The sequence below is a fragment of the Trachinotus anak genome, unplaced genomic scaffold (genome assembly GCF_046630095.1).
Source record: "Trachinotus anak isolate AG129_WGS33_773 ecotype Australia unplaced genomic scaffold, CSIRO_AGI_Tana_v1 ptg000032l, whole genome shotgun sequence".
NCBI lineage: Eukaryota > Metazoa > Chordata > Actinopteri > Carangiformes > Carangidae > Trachinotus > Trachinotus anak.
Window position 1 is genome coordinate 10,504,269 of NW_027273883.1, and position 21,773 is coordinate 10,526,041.

Below are 21,773 nucleotides of genomic sequence, written 5' to 3' on the forward strand. Positions count from 1 at the left end.
CTCCAAAAGAGAGATGAATTGCAACAGAATTAATGGATATAATCCAGATTTATCCTAATCCATCTGAGCACGCTGTCAGACAGAGTGAATATAAAAATATGTAACAAAAGTTCATAGTTTTTTTTTCTTTTTCTTTTTTTTTTTTTGACCCAAAAATACAGCACTGTAATACTCACTGTTTGAGCAACTGAATGTTGTTTTACTATGGCTTTAAGAAAGGACAGTTGCAAGTAAAAAAAAAACTAATGTTACAGCTAGAAGGTTATAGGCCAGTGCCATCAAGTTCAATCAGTCACCAGCTCCTTGTTTTATTTGCTTCCTCCTGAGCTGAACTGAATGTCACTGAAATTGCACAAGGAAGACAAAAAATCCAGACACAGAAAACAGTAGAACAAATAAGAGTTAAAAAAAATTATTCAAATCAAACACAAACATTAACACAACTAAAGTATTGCTCCAGCAGTTTAAACCCCCCCCCCCCCCCCCACCCACCCACCCACTGCAGTTTACATCCTGATGTCATTACACTCTGTGAGTCCCGCGTTGGTGCTGCCTGATTAACTGCAGCTAATAGCTTCTTCACAGGGCGCCTGTTTTACACCAACATCACGCCACCTGGGTTTGGAAACCCAACAGCGGAAGACAGATAAGACCAGACAGAGTTAAACATGTAATACCCACATATTGTGCTTCTGCTAACCAACCCATAATGTGTGTGACAGCTCCACATTCAATAAAGCAAGGCAGTTTAGTGATTACCAAACATACAACTGTTTCATGCTCTTGCCACGCAACAGTGCACACAAAACATGTTCATGTCCTGACTGCGATGTTATATTCAGATTATGGTATTTAAAACTACACTGTCTTTGATTTACATCCAGTTTAAGAAAAATATGTCGTTATATCCCTATAGCTGTAGGGTGCGGTTGAGCATACAGTACATTAGCAACATTTTGTATCTTCCTGGCTCAAGCTGGAATCAGGCTTTTAAAAATGGTTGATTTCTCAAAAGGACAACACACAATTGACCCTGGTTATTTCATAGCAAAGATTATCAGTAACCTGACCATAGGTAAATATTCTTACACAAAAAAAGCAAAACAGAACTCGCCAGCTCTGCAGTAGATGACCTTGAAAAGTTTTACAGCTAAGCATCAAATGTTCACATTCACAAGTTATCACTCTTCCGTGACGGAGCTCAATCCATGAGCTGCAATGAACACTCACTCAGTCTCACATGCACACATATTCACACACGTCTTCTGTGGTTTCTCAGTGCTCCTCCTATCAAACAAACATGGCAGGAGACACAAAGCTGTCCCCGCGGTTGACAAAGGGGCCCCGGTGATCATCCTGGGGGTCACTGTCTGTGCGCACATAGGGAGGCGGGACCTCGTTGTTTCCGGGATCATCCCAGCCAGAGGGGGCAGCGGAGTAATAATGGTCCCTCTCCTCATCATCATGGTAGGCGTCCAGGTCCTGCCAAGAAATAGTAAACAGTAAACACGTCATCACTCATGTATGGTGAAATGTCAGTCAGTAACAAATATAAATCAGCTTGTTTTCAGCAGTACCAGGAGAGTAAACTTTTACTGTGTGCTCAGTGTATTTTTAGCTGTGCTGAAATGGCGCAGTGACACGCACGCCACCATTAACCAAAGTTTTATGAAAATCCAGTCATGAGATCAGCCTGGTTCCAGACCTCTGAATCACTGGCCAAAAATAGAGTGGTGAAAAAAATGACTGCATATCAGGCTCATCTTAGATATCCCTCAGTGAATTATGATTGCAGCTCATCCGCAGTCCTCCTGATTTCATTCTCGGAAATGGGATGATAAAAAAGTAGAATAAAATAAATAAATGACACGCATCGTAATTCATCTGTGAATTCACAAATTGACTACAGTCAAAATAACTGAAAGATTGAGTTTTTTCATTAACTTTTTCAACCCTTAATCCCAGAGTTACCTTACAAAAATCTTAAAATAGAATTACTTTCTTCCCACAATTTGCAACAAGCAAAGGGCATTACACTGAGGTCTGAAACCGTGTAAATATGATGTGTTATATTATATTCTAGGGCGTTCTCACTCCCAGTAGACCGAACTTTCTGCAGCTGGAAGGAATGGCTGCACACAGCATGTAATAACAGACCCACTAATGGATCCAGGAGCAGGTAAGAGGTTGTAATGAATGAATAAAAACTAGAAACAACCTCAGACACCGCCCTGATGGAGGTAAGATAAATGAAGCCAGGTGCACTGGAAAATAGGTGTGATGTGTTTTCTTTTTGATAAAAGCTCATACCAGTCTACGCCCTGCTCTGTTTGTGCTCTCAAAGTTAGGAAAAAAAAGAGAATGTACATTTCAGTTGCAGTGATGCAAATTTTTATCAGCTTTGCATATTCATAATATTTTCATATTATCACATTCTAGTCTTCTTACCGTGACTGGCTCAGCACTCTGGGTACTGTAGTACTCGGTCTGCTGAGCCCTCGATCTGTCCTCAACCACTGGGGCATAGCTTGTGTTCCCCTGCTGAGGACACACACATATCAGTCAGTTTATTTCAGGGGATAAAATCCAACCTGATGGCTCTGCTCACAGTTCTCCACATTCTGACACGACCATTTAGTCAATGATATTGTTGTCCTTATTACAGGCATTTGTCGATGATGACTCACCCCGTTAGCGGAGCTGTTGGTCTTCTTAGGAGGAGGGGGCTTGTACTTGGGTGGACCACTGAAACACAAAAACACAAAGCTGTCATGTTTAGTGAGTCACAGAAAGACGGGACATGCTGCGTGGCATTTCATCTAATGGAGCGTTTTGCAAATAAAACATAGAACAAACATCTAAGCATAATACAATTCAGTGAACTAAACTTTAGTCATCCACACTCAAAACAGATACTCACTCTCCATTGAGTTTGTTGTTGCGGTGTTTGCGGTACATGGCGATGGCCGTTCCAATGATGGCTAACAGTACAATGACTCCAATGATGGCTCCTATGATGCTGCCTGTAGTAGGACCCTTCTCTGGAAGACGAGTACCTGGTCAAAGGGGGGGGGGGGGGGGGGGGGGGACACGACATGATTTCTTTTCTTCTAAAGTAAATTCCATACTACAGCTTTGCTTTTTAAATGTTATTTAACTCAACAGCTCCTGACCTTTTTGCCTTATGAGCCCCCCAAATAAAGCCATGTGTGCTTGGAGTCTTGGGTCACTCACTATGTGTGTCAGTGAGCTGCGAGCAGTAATTGAGATTGTAACATTTAAATGACTTTTAGAAGCTACAGGAGGTAAAACTACCCAGTATTTTATATTACATCTAAAGCTCAGTACTTAACATGTTATTTCTCATTTCTTTGATTCATAGATAAACCAAAGTGAATAAGCAACAATTAGCCGTTTTGTGCCAGACTACTTCTTGGCTGGGACCAATAACCTCCTGCTCAGACCCAATTAAACAGATTTAAGAGCGGTATTGATCTTCACAGATTATTTCTTCAAACTAAGAAGAAGAAAGTGGGAGGCGGCTGAAACCTTTGAGGACAGAAGAGTAAGTGAACCTTGAGTTCAGAATGTTTATCACGCTGGTGTATGCCCTTGGTTTAGAATGAACCTGCACAATCAAACTAAATTAATATCTGGAGGATAAACTTTTTTTATGAAGCTGATGATGATGATGCTTTGTCATCTTCCCATTTTGTTAATCATCCTTAGTTTAGATTTAGTTTGTGGCCACATTAAGAAGTCCACTGATTTCACAAAAATTAGCAGAAGTCACATAGTACAACAGTGTAGGTCACATAATTGAAGTTGCTCCACACTGTAAGACCCATGACTAAGAGTGGCTTTATGATGAAAAAAAGAAGAGGCTCTGCATGAGAAGTAAGTGTGTGTGAGTGTGAGTGTGTGTGTGTGTGTGTGTGTGTGTGTGTGTGTGTGTGTGTGTGTGTGTGTGCTGAAGTACAGAAAAGGTCTTGATTAGAGTGTCGAGTCACATGGGTGATTAAGATGAACCAGAGGAATCATGCAGAGGTTCCACTAATGAACCATGACCACACTGAAAGTGAACTGAGCGCACACACACGCGCACATGCAACGTGCGCGCGCACACACACACACACACACACACACACACACCGTGTGTTTACTGAAGGTGCAACCAGGCTCATTATCCCCCTGTATTCCCAGGGGATTATGCTAATGAGGGGGTGGTAAAGGGCAGAGGGGATCTGAAGCTCATTTGATGAGAACAAACCCTGGTCCTAGTAATTGGAAGGGTCATGATTGGATGTTGTTAGTCCCCTAATTACAATTCTCCTCTAACAATAGACTGCTTTGAATATCTCCTAAAATAATTTTCATTCTTTCGCACATACAAAAGTGTCCTAATGATCATCTCTATTCCCTACCAGACATCACCACCCAGCACATTATCTCTTACTGCTGACCCCACGTTCCCCCCTTTACACCTGCTTTAGTTGTGCTCTCTCTTTTATGTTTTTCATTGTGCTAATTCATTTAATAACGCCTGTATTTGGAGTTGTCTGTGTGCCGTCTGCACAATGGACTTTCTGAACATTAGTTTTTTTTTTTTATTATGTTATAGTTCCAATTTGGGGTTTTTGTTGAAGTTCACTTAATAATTGGAAGAGAAATAAAACATGGGAATGAGAAAATGAAAGATTAAAAAAAAGCACAATATGCACCTTAATCTGTCACAACAATAATCACTAAGCCTTGCCACTCTTTAAAGATGAAACAAAATGGTTCCCCGGATATAATGAAGAGAAAATCTTTGTTTGATAGGGTGAACTGAGTTAATTATGTTGCTTGGATTTAGTCTGTGGGGTACAAATAAGTTTTCTATTGTTTTTTATCCTTTGTGCAAAAGTTATATTCCTCTTATCTTGGGAACAAAACCAACATGTGGTGCCCTCATTGCATCTAAAGTAGTTTTATGCTTCTGTAGGGACACAAACCGCCATGGCACTCATTCACAATATGTGTTCCATTTATTTATTAAGTGTGATTCAAATCAAACAGGATTTCTTAGCGCCTTTGTAGTACTTTTAGAACTACTTTTACTTTGTTAGTAAGACACAAGCTGCATAAACTGATAAAGGAACAAAAATCATTTTGACTCTAAGTAGAATATTTTCTGATTTAGTAGTAGCAGCATAAAAATACGATCAAATACATTTTATTAATATTTAATTTTGATTTAATATTTGAATTGATATTATTTAATATTATATTAAAAGCTGTGACATGAGTTTGCATGTCACAGCTGAGTAAAGTGAGACAATTTTCTGAGTCTGTTTTAATTGTAATCAACAATAATATCCAAAATATAAAATTCCAATGATTTCTATAATGTATTTATTTTGTCAATGTCATCCAACATTAGATTTACAGCATAAAATGCATTAATGGTTTCTAAAATGTCTGTATTAAAAGCAGCTATTATGCTGCAGAGGAAAGTCAGGCTGAGCTGCAGGAAATTAAAAATAATTATTCATGAAACAGTCTGAATCTTAAAAGTGTCTAACCAGGAGCTTGTAAAACATGGTTTTGTTTCAGCTCAGTCATAAAACAGAGTCTTTGGGCTCTAAAAGTACAAAAAAGATGAACTTTAAAATGAGTTCTGCTAAATAATTAGTCAGATTCTTTACAAGGGCTGTCATGGGGGGGAGTGAAAAACATTTTACTGTGGCATTTGCAAAGGCACACTGGTTCAACAGTGTGAGTGTTTTTCATTTTCCATTAAGTAATGTAATGGGAATGAAGAGATGATTTGCACAGAAAAAACACAGATGAATAAAAGGCCAGGGTGCCTTCATAAAATCTCAAACTGTAGAGACAGTCTGGATGTGACTTAGGAGCTGGCATTCAGGCTTTATTAGATTTCCAACTGTTGAAACTGAAATGAGGAAGAAGACATATCACAGCGACTCGCATGCAGTAAAATCACATCAATGCAATAGGAGCCGATTGCCACGTGGTGGTGCTGTGTCACTTTAATAATACAGCGCTGCTCAGCCCCAGGGCACTTCAATTCTCAACCTGATACCTGCCTTGTCTTTCGAGTGTTTTGTGTTACTGCTTCCTCATTCCAGTGCTGTGTCTGTTTATCATCACACTGCCCTCCTCCATTTTGGCTCCTGGGATTTTTTGTGAGGCGCTATGGGGCCCCCACCACCCCCTCCCCTTATCTCACTGGCGTCATTATCCAACCAATGCCATTTTCACTCAGCAGGTTTCAGGTAGAAAGCTGTTCTTTCCTCCCAGATAACCTCTGATAGAGAAGAGAGAGCTGCAGGGAAAAAGGCCAATTTTAAGGATTGAGGTGTGGTGCTTGTGTGAATGACTTGACTCGAGAGCATGCCCTCTGTGTTGGCCCTGGACACCAGCCATGTATTGCGCTAATGAAATATCCCAGACGGAGAGAGGGAGTGTGCGTGTCTGTGTGTGTATGTGTACGTGTATGTGTATGTGTATGTGTACTATACATCTGCTGGGCCTGTTTAAATCTCTTTTCCAAGGACATACAACTAGTCACACACTTATTCCCATATACACAGCACATTAAAACCCTACATACAGCCATGCAAACCCAGAATACACACCCCTGTCTGCAACCACAAGAAAAAGACATTGTATTTAGAAGCAGCTGGCTTCCTGTGGTGTATCCTCGTCACTCAGTCTGACATATTTACACAAACACGCTGGTCTGCAGCGTGCCCTTTGCCCCGCTGCCTTTCCTTTGCAGACATACATCACATGCATGCACACCGACATAGCTACACAAATATTTAAATATGAGAAAAAAACAAGCACACACACTAAATAACACCAAATTACACCGCCCTGAGACAGGAAGCAGTTCTCTATCTCCAACCCAACCGTGTCATGTTTATCCTTTACTGTGAATAAGACGCTCCACAGTTCAAACTCAGTTAAAGGTCAGCTCCATTTTCTGTGAGCAGATCAATGCAGGGACCATCCAGTCAGATACACATGTATGCCTTCCTATATGGGAGCCCTCCATCACTCACCCTTGCCTGCCTGGCCAGCCACTCAACCATAGACCACCGTTCTCCCAAGGGGCACAGGAGAGGAAGGGGAGGATGGAGTGGGAGTGAGGGAAGAGGAGATGAGGCTGGATGGTTGGCTGAAACTGTCTGAAATTACCGCAGAACCACTTCAGCAAGTTGAAAATACCACTGGAATCTCTTGAGCTTTAGGATGCATGGCTGAATCCTGGCCGCAGATCTGCAGCCAGTGGCTAGAGTTTTTTTAGTTCCACCTCTATTCTCTTTATTTCTGCCTCAAAATACTTTTAGAGGGGGGAAAAATGTTCAGGAGACATATCAGCAACACTCTTTAAAAAACACAGTGCATATGACTCACTGATGGGAAAGCTGAAATGAGGAAAGAGTACTCAGCGAAAAAGGAAATGAGTCAAGGAGAGGCGATGGGGTCCAAACAGTGGAGTCGCGGAGAACAATATTGAGAGGCGATGAGGTGAGAGGAGAGGAATAAGAGAAAAAAAACAAAAACAAAAAAAAACAGGATGCCAAGGAGAGGCAGCAGGAAGAGACAAGTTAGATGAAGGCTGTGATTAAGAGGCTGGCTTCAGATAAGTACAGAGGGATTTCCCGGCTGCTGCCTGCAACTGGCTGATCACACACTGAGAGGATGAAGGAGAGAGTGGGAAGACAAAGATCTCACATCCCTTTCTTTTTCCACTCAATCCCTTGTTCTCTATTCCTGTGTGTTTACTCCTATCCCTGAAGGGATTAAGGTTAACATGCTGGCCTATCCTCAGCTTCCCTGCACAGGCCAGGCTTTTGCTGCATTTATCTCTGCCTCCTCCCCTCCCCTCCACTTCCATCCATCCCTCCTTCACTCCCATCATCCCTCTTTCCTGTCATCCTGCTCCATCTCTAGTGTAATTTGGGATTTGCTTGTTTGGCCCGGTAATACAACAGCACAAATCTGCAGCGTCTCCCTCTGCATCTCTTATCTCCTGTGCCTAATGAGTAGAGATAAGCCTGTTTTTATTACCCTCTCTGACCTCTTTGGCAAAACCATGCACACACAGGCACACACAGCATTTGCACACACCTACACAAGTCTTTATTGCACTGAAAGCCTATTAATCAATAAAATCAGAAATTCTCATCTTTCCACTGGAGAAAAGGTTCAGATATACATGTTGCTTAAGAGATTAGCAGGCCACTGGTCACCAGAAAAACAATCCTACTGTAGCTGATGATCAAATTCATTCCTAATGGGTTAGCTTGACTTTTTAAAAGGGACAGTTGACCAAAATATCCCAAGCCTGAGAAGTGCTGTTGGCTCAGCAGGCCATAACCTTGGCCATGTGGCGGTGACGTTTTGGGATTGTCCTGCTTGTGAATTTTCACTGTGTGTAGTCTTCCCCTCATTTTCTCCCTCACATTTTCCAAGTCACTCTCCAGTATGCTTTTGAGTAAAGTGAGAAATGTCTATTTAATTATATAAAACCACAGCGTTTGATCACACCACCAACATTAATGTCTTTGAAGGAGCAAACATTTTTTGATTTAGAATTCCCTTTTAATATCAGCAAGATTTTCTTTGTTGTTTTTAAGATGTCAGTGAAAACTTAAGTTTCAGCAAAGGTTTGCCATTAATGCAAACTTTGAATGTAACGAGAGAAACTGGTTCCAGCGGAAATCTGATCCTTTTGAACTCTGCTGAGATACAGGATGTGGTACCGCCCAGCATAGAAAAACACAAGGTTACCACAGTCACAGCAGAGTGCCTGGAGATGAGATTACGACCGAATGAATTGATGGCCTCTGAGAGAGATTAAGATAAAGAACAGTACATGTAATCTCATTGCTCTCTAAGAGAAAAGAGAAATCCTAGTCTTTAGATTCTGAGGTTAACTTGGTATAACACACAATCTATCTATTGACGCATTCATTCAGGCTGAGTTGTGTGTACACCTGGTAATGCAGCAACCCAATAATCAGCAGCATAGATAACTGCTCAGAATTTAGTGAAGGGACGACAGGAAGAGAGAGTGAGTGAGAGAAACCAGGAAAAGCAAAAATAGAGCAAAGTCAAGCTTGTGGCTACACTGACACAGAACATACATGAGATGAAGGCCTGAATACATACATACATACACACACACACACACACACACACACACACACACACACACACAAACACACACACACACACACACACACACACACACCTACACCTACGCACACTCACTTAAATTATTCACAATCAATGCAAGTGCCACAGTGCTGAGTGCTGCAGCTACCTCTGACATTAATTTTATGGCAGTTGAAGACCTGCTACTCCCACTACCACAATCACTGTCGCCATCATTGTCATTTACTATTCACTGCATTCATGATGCCATTACAATTCATTTCAGCAGAAAACAAATCAGATCCAAATTGAATGTGCTTGTTTGGACAACACAACCAGCTCAACGGCTCCAAGAGGACAGACTCCACCAACCTGACTGAAGGAAAAGCTGACTGAAATGTTTGTGTGGGTCTCTGTATGGGATGCTGTTGCCAGGGTTTTTGGTTTGGGCAGATCAGTGATGCTGGTCATTTCTAATCTACTGTGATTCCAGAGCTCAGCCTCATACATTTCAACTGTGTGAGGATTAAATTCATGTCACTGACACTGCAAGTTCGTGTGCACACATACAGAAATAGAGGTATATTTTCATAACCCATTTGCCAGAAAAGTACCCTGTAAGGTCTGGAAAATGGTCCTTCAGGTGATAACTGTGGACTTCTGTTTAATTTTTAAAATTTATTGCTGACAGCGAAGGGTACATAATTGTACTTTTAACAAGCTGAAGGTACAGGCAAATGATAGTGCAAATCAGTGAATCACAGGATCTTCATTTAAATAGAGAGGTGGGTTTATTGAAATTGAATAGGCTACAACGTAAATTTCCATTCAATTCTTTGTCTGTGAGGCCTGGGGGTAATTTTATGAGCTTCATTAATAATTTAGCTGGGGGTGCATTTAAGTGATTTCAGCTAATCTTTACATTGGATTGTTATTATGCAAATGATGACTGAATAGTTTTAATAATGTTGTAGGACCATGATATGGTTGTTCTCTTCTATGCCAAGAGGATATCAACCTCAGGTCATTACTTTGAAAACCAGCGGGGCTCATCCCCCACTGCGTTCCCGCACATGAAATGGCACCTGAGAGAGTGAAAATGTCAGTTAGGTTTCCTGCTTTGTCGAGCTTGTCTACAGATGAACTCATTAAGAAAATAATTGAAGCTGGATTACAAATTAATGAAGGAAAGGCAAGGAAATACAGAGCTAAATAACTGGGTCTTATGCTCATGCTACTGTCGGCTAGCTGGCTATCTTTAACAAGCCTAACTCAGGCTACAGTAACTTAACGTTAGCTAGCTAACTACATCAAACTAGGCTACACTCTTATTAGCTATTTCAAAGTGATTTTGGTCTTTTAATCTTTAAGTAACTGCCAGTGTAGCAGAGAAAACTTGACGTTATTATTACTCCCCATTTTATTTCATTTCATTTTTAACATGTTTTCACAGTTTTATTGTTGATCCATTTGTTGGGACTTGTTTTTCTGTGTTTTTTTATTGTTTGCATTGCTCTCTCATGGAGCCCCTGAGGAGCTGGATAGTGCAACCCATGAAAAGACGAATGAAACACTTCGTGTTCTGCATGTATTACTAAAAGATTTTTGCCCCCAGTTTCCACCTGCATTTACCCAAGATTCTTGCCAGATATGTGGCTTAAACATAGAGTGAAAAATACAGGCTGACACACTAGGTATGGCTATTAATGGGGGCTGTAAAGACAGACAAAAATAAGTATGCAGAAAGTGTCAAGATAGCTGGATGTGTTAAACTGCATGAGTGTCTTGCATTTAAAACTGGTTAATCAACAGCACAAAGCCTGTTGTTAAAACACTGCAGGAATTTAATCTGTTGCACTCAGTGATTAGTGAATGGCCCCTTCGCCCTTATGTTTCAGCGTCATGTTGAAAAGCACTGCTTTTTGTCATGTGCTGGAACTAGTTAAGGGCAAATTTGTTCTAGCAGAACAATACATTGATTATCAAATTATTATTATTATTATTATTATTATTACTACTATTTTCCTCTTATTTTCCTGTCTTTGTCCTCTTCCTATTAAATTATTTATTTATTGTTTTTTCAATGCATGTTTTGAATGCATTGGATAAAACATAATGTTTGTTTGCAATGCACTGAAAAGGGATTGGTTTGCATTTAAAATGTTGATTTTGTTAATAGATGTAAACATAATGTTAGTTCCTCACATTTTTTGATGAATAATTGTGAATGTTTTTGTCCCTGAAATTAAGGGCATATTTTGCAGCATAAAACAAAATGTCGGTCCAGGAGCTGATGGTACCAATTAAATTTCCAGTGGGTACATTTTTCTACCAGGACAAAAAAGTTCATTTTTGTCTCTCAGGGTGCAGAAATATTCTTTTAGAGGTACAGACAAGAAGGAAATGTACCAATGTTCAAAGGTGCAGTACTCGTACCCTACTACGGCTCAGCTGCAGCAACAAAGCATTTGCACCCTTTTAGGTCCATTTCTGCACCTTGATTTTGAAGTGTGCACATGCGAGAGTGTATGCAAGTGTGTGTGTGTGTGTGTGTGTGCGTGCGTGCATTTTGACATTTTAAAAAGCTGTGTGGTGGTAATGTGAAAACTCTGTATGTGTGTGTGTGTGTGTGTGTGTGTGTGTGTGTGTGTGTGTGTGTCTGTGTATGTCTGTGTGTGTCTGAGACGCTGCTCTCCCTCTCCCTCTCTGGGGAGACAGTGTGTTCCCTGCCACAGTGCATCAAAGCACACTCAGTTGCCTTGGGAGAAGGCAGGAACTCTCTCTCCCTCTCTCTTTCCTTCCATCTCTTCCCTCCTCTCTCTCTCTCTCTCTCTCTCTCTCTCCATGCCTCTATCATCCCCTCTCCTCCATCTCCCTCTCTTTCTTTCTCTTTCTGACAAGGTCGCTGTTCGCCTCTTGCTGTCTCCCTGTCAATATTTACAGTCCACTTTACACTGGCACTGAGGTGGTTGGCTGCAGCCAGCAGAGAAAGCAGGGTTGCATTAGCCAAATGTAGCTGTCCACTCAGGACATGAATAATCTGTTGTTCTACAAGCACTCCGTTTCGCCTTCTTCCTCTCTCTCTCTCTCTCTCTCTCTCTCTCACACACACACACACACACACACACAGAAGGGTAGGAGGTAACAGGTAGAGCTGGAAAAAGCAAGCAGATACTTAACAGAAGCGGTACAAGTGCTCAAAAAGCACAGGTCAGCTTGTCATCACATCTATAAGAGCACATGAAAGTTCTCGACCAATTTTAGCACTTTCAAATATCAAACACATTAAACTAATTATGATACATTACACCACTGTCTGAGTGGTGATATTAAAATGCTGCATGTTGTATATTTAACAGTAACACTGATAAATATACGACAACATTTTAGAGATTTATTACAGCAGTTTTATTATAAAGATTAAATATATCCTTATATAATATTTCCTCAGATCAGGAAAAAAATGTTTGCTCACTTGTTATCACAATTCACTTGAATTTTCACAAGAGAATTTCATAAAACAATCACACAAAATCATCCTATATTCACAATACTGCCCCACTGAAAGTTAATAAAATCATAAAATTATTTTTTCCTCCCACGTCCTGAAACGTTTAAGGATTCGACATTTACAGAAATACTTAGACATTCTCAAAAATACGCTTATTTGCTTTCATGCTGAGAGTTAGAAGGAAAAAAATCAATGCAAGTGTCATGTTTGTATTAGCATAGTTTAGCATAAAGACTGGAAGCAGCGTGGAAACAACTAGTCTGGCTCTGCCTGAAAACTAAAACAGAATCTGCTCTAAAACTCCTACTTATTAACAAGCCGCGTCTCATTTGTTTAATCTGTGCAAAAACAGACATGACAAGAAATAGCTATAGCATGTAACTCGCTATTAAAGCCCAAACAGTAATTTTTAACTTTAAAGACAAAGTCAGACAAGATATAACATGTTAATTATTTAGATTTGGATGAATTTTTGAGGTTTGAACAGAGCCAGCCTGGCTATTTCCCCGTGCTTCTCGATGCTCATCACATCTTTGCTCTATAGCTCCAGACTTCCGTTTCATCTTGTCTCTGCAAGAAAGTGTATAAGCTTTATATCTGGAAGAGTGAAAGTGAGATATGCAAAGGTCTTTCTAATATCAGCAGGTGCGCTACATTTTCAGTGAGAAAATGAGTTTGTATACACCTGAAAGTAATCGGGTTATTATTGTAATCTGTTAGATCACATTTACAGATTACAGAGGTAACTAGCAGCTGTAATGGGAAGTGACTTTGAGAAGGTAATCTAACAACCATGTCTTAATACTGTAACTTACAAGAAAGGTTGCAATCTGTTTCTTTTACCTCACAATGCCTTCAAGCTTCCTATCCATCTTCTCGGCCTCCTTTTTCCGCTCTCCTCACCCCACCCCCAGCACACCTCTCTCTTCCCCTCTACTAGTGTCACTGCGGCCTTGAGGCCAGGCAGTCAGGAGCAGCTGGTATGTTTACCTGACCTCCTAACCACTGCTAACCTCTGGCTAGAAGGGACTCTCACCTCATTACCCACCACTCAGGCACACATACAACCTCAAACTCTGCTATCCTCTTAGATTTCTCCCCCACAGCCAGGATGCTGCACTGTAATAGCCTCCGTGTACTGCAATCTTTTCAGCTGCCTGCTGTGCAAAAATGTTAGATATAATGAGAAGGAGGGAGGAAAAATAACATCTAGGACTTGGCTACTGCTCCTTTTCCTCCCTCCCTCTCTAAAGCGAGGAGAGTCAGTTTGCTCATTTCTCTCAACTCTCGCCGACTCACATGAGAGTGCTCTTCATGCCGCCCTCCTACCAAGTTCCTCACACAGACTGTCGGAAAGGAAACAACGCACAGAAAAAGAGACAGAATGGAGGGGGAGGGAAGCGAGTGTAGAACATATAGGAAAGAACACAGAAACCTGAGTGAACATAAGATTCAAGCTAGAGGGTGGAGAGGTGCAGGAGGGGAAAGGAATCCATGAAATGCAGGAAAAGTATGAGCGGCACATGAAAAGATCCCACTCGATCAGCCTGATAACATAAAACTAATGATCCTCGCACAGACTTTGTTGTGGGTTTTTTGTTGGGATAATGATTTCCTTTCGAGTGTTGTTTACTGTGGTTGTATCTGCTGTATTGTTGACCGCAAAGTAGGCAGCCTCGCACAGGGTCCTGAGAGTGCCATTGCTGTAATAGGCCCCATTTCTCCCTCAAACTGCCTCTCATCAGTTACTGATTGATGACACACATAGCCATAATGGCCCTGCACGTTCTCCACATTCATTCACTTCCCTCTTCATCCAGTGCCCCTGGAGAGGAACCACAACAATGTGCACTGTCGAGACACCCAAAAACTGCGCTCTCGCTGAACTCAAATTCAAATGCTCATTAAGAAAGACGTTTCCTCCATTGCCATTCAGTTATGCATTGCCACTGGGAGCCGGTGGACAGAGACAATAGAATACAGAAGGGATAGGAAGGTGGAGAAGAAAGCATACAAAGTACAATTTATCTGTATGGGAATAAAGAATGGTTTCATTAGTGTTTAAATGCAGTTGATTGGATGCTTGAGATGGAGTGCTGGTGATTTATGCATTGGGAAAAAGGATGCAACATATATTCTAGGCACAAGCTGTACACACACACACACACACACGCACACACACACACACACACACACACACACTCACAACACACACAAATCTTCTGTATATAAATCTGTAGGGAAAAAAGAGAACTGTAGTTGGAAGCCAGAAATGTGTACCTTGCTTGATTTCTGCATCTGTACATGTCAGAATTCTCAAAGGTCATAACTGTATCAGATGTGAGGCTCTTTCAACAATACATCACACACCACATCACTAACTCACTGCCAAACATCTTTAACACGCAAAGACAAACACATAAACACGTGCGCACACACACACGCCAAGGCGACGCTCGAGCCTGAAAAGCACAAGTGCACACAGACGTCAACATCCAAACCGATGCGTTTGCTCAAGCATGTTTTTCAGATGCAAATATTCACATATACGGACACGCTTTAACCCTCACGTGTCCCAGATGAAAGATATCAAACTGCGGCACATACATCAAACCACATTACGCCGAGTAGCCGCCGTTAAAAAGCCTCACGGCATCAATAATGAATAAATCTACATTCTCATCCTCTGCCGTGTACGTAAAGCACTGCAGACAATGCCACTGATCTGATTGTTGCCAAAGCAAAAGTGATTACAGGCGCAGGTTAGTCATTGGAAATGCTCACAAAGATCTATTCATCTGGATATTTAGATGTTACCGAACTCCTCAATAAACACACACACACAAACAGACACACACAGACACACACACACATATTCAGTTCAGACCCCCCTGCCCTCCACTCTGTGCAGGGGCGTCTGTTTATCAGCATGTGTGTTTGTGTGCATTTCACAACAGCAGTATTTATGTCCAGTGTTGGAGAGTGTGTGGGGTAATCAATAGTGTTTCACTGAAGGACACTCAGGAGCAGATTGGAGCCTAAATCCAAGCCAGCATGAAAGACAACATGACAGAAACACTTGCTGCTCGACCTGAAGGGGCTCAGTGTGACATCTACCCTAAATGTTGTCGTGAACACACACACACGCACACACTCCCTTACACACACACTTAGACACGCCTGTGAACCCAGAAGAGTGTCTTCAAATACAGTTAAAAACATTTACACACTGCTACATCAAAGCAGGGAAACTAATGAGTTATTGACCGATGAGCCTACATACACACACACACACACACACACACACACACACACACACCATCTACTACACATTGCAATGCATCCATTCCACACATAACAGACGTGACCAGAGTCCTTGTCACAACTAAGCAGAGTGTGGTATAATGAGAGTGTGTGTACGTGTGCATGCCTGTGTGTGTGTGTGTGTGTGTGTGTGTGTGTGCACGTGTCTGTGTGTGCGTGCATGCATGCACTGGGGATGACTGTGTGTACACAAGTCATTATTAGAGGTTTAGTGTGTGCTCACCAGTCAGTCAGGCTCCAGTCAGAGGAGTCAGCTTAAGGGCTCATAGCAGCTCCCTGAGGAGACACTAAATACCATCAGCCGTTTAAATCCATCCATGACCATTTTAAATATGCAGCACACACTCACTCCATTTTTAATAAGGGCTCTGAGCAAGACAGAGGGAGAAAAAAGAGAAGAGACAGAAAGAAAGAAGGAGAGGAAGAGGGAGAGAAAGAGGGGGGCAGACGGAGGAGTAGGGAGAGGGAGGAATATGAGGGGAAAGGAGGAGAGCAGAGTCTGTTGCATTGATTTCTTGGCAGTTTGGCACCGGCCCTGATTCGCCTGGAAAAGCCACAGATGTGTCAGAGTCAGTTAGGCACGCAAGAAGAGAGGGGGCAAGCATACACACCGAACTCAGTCACATGCATGTACACACACATAGCACATGTACAGACAACACACACACACACACACACACACACGGAAATGCTCATAAATGTAGGGAAAACACGGTGTGCACTCAAACTGTTGGCGAGTTTGTGTGGATTACAAAAGTACCTGTGCGAAGGGAGCAAGTGAAAGCCGGGGATGATGCAAGGGGTTTTGATGCCTTTCTGAGAAAAACCAAGCATTTCTCTCTGAAGGCAGAACCAAAAATAGACACCATTACACACACCTAGATGGGCAGTAAATTTCTCCTTAATCCCTGGCTTAACTTAGCTCAAAAACCTGTCTGCTCTGCTCGGCTTTCAAAGAACACCTGACTGTGTGCGGGTGCATGCACAGCCCAGCGGAAGAGCAGCGAGAAGTCGGACGTACATTTTGATCTGAGGGCGGATGAGACATTAGGATCAAAGTCGGGGACTGGGGAGAATCAACTGATCTTAGCTCTGAATCCATGAGCGTCCTCCAGACAGACTACCTGATTAGCTAGGCATTTGTGGCCTATATCCAGCATGAAAAATGAAAGGAATATTGATGATAAAGCCTGAGGCAGAATTGTATCTAGGTCCTCATGTTGATCAAAATGGCACCGACTGATGTCAAATTTAAGGGTTGGAGACCCGTTGGGGTCACCTGCACTACTGCACTGAGATCGCATTACACGTTAGACCTTTTGATGCAAGTAAGTGATATTTTGTATTATTCATTTCGTTAATAAGAGGAAGGTCTATATTTCCACTGCAGAATATTTTTGTATGAATGAATCGTCACTGCGAGCTACTGCTTGTGACTGGTTAATACTGAAAACAAGTGATCTAAATCTGCTTGAACGTAAAACAGATAAATTTACCTGTTTAATATTGTGTTTTTTTTAAAAATGGTACACAGTTGAAATTAGGGTCCAACTATTATTATTTTAATTTATACTGTTATTTTAATTTCTTTTACTTTTTAATTTCTAATCAGAATTGCCATTATTTTCTCAATCAACTGATCTTCAGTCTGTAAAATGTCAGAAAAATTATTAAAAATGGCAATCAAATTTTCCTGAAGCCTTAAAATTGCTGGTTTTGTCAACAGCCGCAAACCAAAGACTGTTTATTAACATAAAAAAAAATGAACAAAAGCAAATCCTCACAACTGAGAGACTGGAAATAGAGAGGTCGGCATTCTTGCTCGACTTAATTAATTGATTCAAAAAAAGTTCACGATTAATTTAAATTTTCTGTTGATCAACTAATTGCTCAATCAACAAATTGTTTCAGCTCTAGCTGAAGAAATAGATGGAACTATACTTAAATCTGTCTTTCATCCACGCTCATAAACTTGATGTTTGCTCACAGTCTACTGACTTAATGGTGGAAACCACGGGTGCAAGCTGCAGCTGTGTGCCAAACAACTTAACACCACTTCAGTAAAGCCTATATGTCAACAGTGTTCACTCAGCAGGAATGATGTCACTCTCGGTATAATGGAGCAGGAGCTTGCATAACACCATTTCCTGTTTTCGGACACGCACACACACACGTATGCAGGCCCGGTTCCTCTTGCTCCAGGTGACAGGTGTGTCACAGCAGCCTGGCGGGAACCTGGTGATCCCACCCGACAGCCTGAATGACTGGTTAGTCAGCTAGCCAGCTGATTCACTGACTGAGACGGTGAAAGCTCACTCACCGCCACGCCGGCTGCATCGTGTAAATGTGGGTCTATTCTCAAAAGAAGAAAAGGGTGAATGTGTCACTCTCATTTTACACAGAGACACATGTAGAGATGCTCAAACACACACACACACACAGACGGCCTGGCACCTGAGATGCAGATTAGACACGGTGTGTTTATTACCCTCTGTGCCACAGACGAAACCGGTCCCGAGACCTCCGTTCATTTGGCTGTCAGTGAAGACACAATAGGACAGTCACACTTTCTTTGACGCGCCACTCTGGAATGTTAATCACAGCACAAGCCCATTATCTCCACATCCTCTCGTTCCCTCCCTCCATTTGTCTTCCTCTCCTTTTTTTAAACCTGACAAACTCATTGCTCGTTACTAGAAAGTACCATTGTTTCATTGAGCGCACATGTAGAGGAAGACAGACACATGAGGCAGAGGAGATAAGAGAGGCAGCGAAGAGGGGAGGCCTGCCTGACTGCTGACATAAATTGGGGATCATAAAAGGTGTCGTTGCAGAATTAATCTGCGAAGAATGAATAAAGTGAAGTACCACAGGGAGGCGTGTGTATGTGTGTGTATTTAGATGAGTAGTGGGTTGTTCTTGAATCCATAATGAAGACACAACAATGGAAAGAAATATGAAACACAACTTTCAAATGCATTCATGAAGCTTGATGATCTAGGGTCATGAGGATGTGTGCGGTTTTTATTGGTGAGCGTGTCTACACAGTATAGCTACTGTATATATGGTCTGTGTGTGTGTGTGTGTGTATGTGTGTGTGTGTGTGTGTGTGAGTGTGTGTGAGTGGGGATGTTGTGTGTGTCCGTGCCTCAGCTGTGACATACTGCTCGCCTCTCTCTGCTGCAGCGCCTACAGGAAGTGCCACATACATCATGAATTTTATGCATAAGGCTGAATGTCAACACTGATGCATAATTTTTGCGGTAAAATGCTAAATGTCACCAAACACCAGGCTCCGTTTCGAATGACGGCGACGCGTGTATCACCAGAGGACGTGCTGGCAGCCAGCAGTCGCCACGCCAGCCGTCACACCAGAACTGAAAGGCCACAACTGCACAGTACACAGTTGTGGCAGGAGCGGCAGAGTAGGCGACAAGAGAGATTGGGGGACAAGGAGGGTAATGAAAGCAGAGTTGAAGGAGAAGGGAGTGAGACATGAGGATTCTGTGCACACTGCACAGATGCATTTGCGAAAGAGGCAGAACAAGAGAAACAATATCACAACCTAACGCATGATTTAACACCTTAACAAACTATTCTACCCTTTTATTTCCCCGTAAGTAGCTTGAAGGCTGAAAGAAACCTCTTATTCCACTCTGTCTGACAGTAATCTTGAACTATATATAACATCTTCTCCCATTTCTTTACTGAAGCTAGGATATAATTCCACAGAATGAAAAATTCTGATTATATATACTACAGATACATTTGGTGTCCTTGAAAGAATTCAAAATAAAGGACTGAGAGTTTTGAACAATGTTTGGCTGCCTGAGTCACACAAATGGTGACAAACCACATTTTCTTTCTCTTAGGTATGGCCATATCTAGTGTGGTGGTTTTACTTGGCCAAATTCTGTGATATCCGATTTCTACCATGACGACATTTACACCTGGTAGTCACATGTGATGTGTATCTGGGAAATGACATGCAAAGTTATCCTCTTGCATTCACACCTGCTCTTTAATAAACATTCTGGCACTAACATTCTTCCCGCAGTGGGTTAAGCAGGGGGCAGATCATTTGATTTTTTTCAGAGGGAAGACTTTATAGCTACAGCTGCTGTTTGTAGCTTTTGCCAGGCTTGGTTCAGCTAGCAGGAAGAGGTGGAGCTCGGTGACCACTGAACTTGTTCAGTGGATTGCGCACTCATTGCTTTTCCATTTGGCTGAGGTCTGATCACCATCTCCAGATGTGGTCTGCAATGAACCAATTGCCTTATAAAGGTGTAGATAGGAATGAGGACATTTATTTAATGGAAGGCAGGCTAGTTACACACCCAGATCTCTCTACACCTGGACAAATAAAACCACACAACAGGATGCTTTTTTTGTCTTTGGGGTGAACCAACCCTTTAACATCTTCTATTAAGTCTTTCATTGTCCATACTTCTCCTTTATACTTATTACACCCAAAGGGAAAAGAGAAAAAATACAAACACACATACACAGACACAAACACACACACACAGGGAATGTGAGGACAGAATGAAGAGAAGATAGAGAGAGCGTATAAGTAGCCAGTGATGCAGATATACGGCTTAAATTCCTCCTCCAAGGCAGGAGCCCACCAGCTGAGCTCCCCAAATGAAAAACTACGCTATTAATATGTATGTGGAGAACTGGCATCAAGTATTTTCCAACAACTCATGCACAATACACACAAAAAAAAGAATGATCGTGCATGTGCATACACACACACTAACACTCCACCAATAACGGCCAGCAACAGTCACATAAACAAGTTTGATATGCTTGCATTTTGAAGTGCTAAGTTTGTGCTTATGACCTTTAAGGTTGAAGGGGTGAGTAATGTGAAGCGGGGCGACTCAGCCAGGCCTGCCTAAGAGGCTGCTGAATGAAGGACAGAGATGGAGGGATGGGTGAAAGAAGGAGAGAGAGAGAGAGAGAGAAAGTAAAGAAGAAGAAATATGAAGGCACTGTCATCTCATTTCTCTTCCCTCCGGCTGCCCCAGCTGTTGTTCTCTCTCCTTCTCTCGATCACTTTTCATTGTCACTCATCCCTCCAATCACCCCTAACCACTTGTGCTGCCCTCCCCCCTCCACTGCCCTGCCTCCCCTCGCTTGCTCTCTCTCTCTCCCTCCTCCTCCTCCTCCTCCTCTCTCCCTCTCTTTCTCCATCCACACAAATGACTCAGTGAAACAGGTCAAGTGTTACAAAATTCCCCCTGCAGCTCAACCTGCCTAATACAAGGCCTGGCTCATTGCACCAAGACAAGTAATACGCTGCCTCCTCACAGAGAGGGGGACTCGAACACACATGGAGGGCAAAACACCACCACACATTGGATATCAACTCAGAAAATGCTTTAAAATTTTGCATATCTACATGCAAACCACCTCCCACCAATCAACACCAAAAGTCATCTAGCTATACAGCAATATTTACCTTTTTTATCCAATTTGTTTTTACTCAAAAAGAAAATCATTGAGCTAGAACGATCATTTGATTGACAGAAAAATAACCTGCAACCGTCAGCAAGCGAAGATCCCAAACATTTCCCAGCAGAAGCTTCTAAATTCTGAGGATTTACAGCTTCTCTTTCTTATGAGATATTAAACTGAATATCTTTGCGTTTTAAACAGCTACTCAGAAGACAAAAAAAAAAAACAACAATCATTCTGGAGACATCGCCCTCGGCTTCTGGAAATTGTGCTGATAATCTGCAGATTAATCTAAAAGGAAAAT

The 21,773-nt window shown here is 41.9% G+C and overlaps 1 protein-coding gene across 2 annotated transcripts in view; it reads right to left on the reverse strand.

Moving 5' to 3' along the window:
* Positions 1-205: 205 nt before the first annotated feature.
* The window catches only part of LOC139612718 (nectin-2-like), a 76,829-nt gene continuing 55,261 nt past the window's right edge, over positions 206-21,773 (reverse strand). The window contains exons 7-10 of one of the 2 annotated variants that reach the window (XM_071468587.1): positions 2,921-3,056; positions 2,688-2,745; positions 2,449-2,541; positions 206-1,482 (exon numbers count right to left, since the gene is read on the reverse strand). In XM_071468587.1, the coding sequence (XP_071324688.1) occupies positions 1,291-1,482; positions 2,449-2,541; positions 2,688-2,745; positions 2,921-3,056 (479 nt within the window). In that variant the 3' untranslated portion in view covers positions 206-1,290. The remainder of the gene's footprint in view (positions 1,483-2,448; positions 2,542-2,687; positions 2,746-2,920; positions 3,057-21,773) is intronic. The other variant, XM_071468588.1, reaches the window with a different exon arrangement.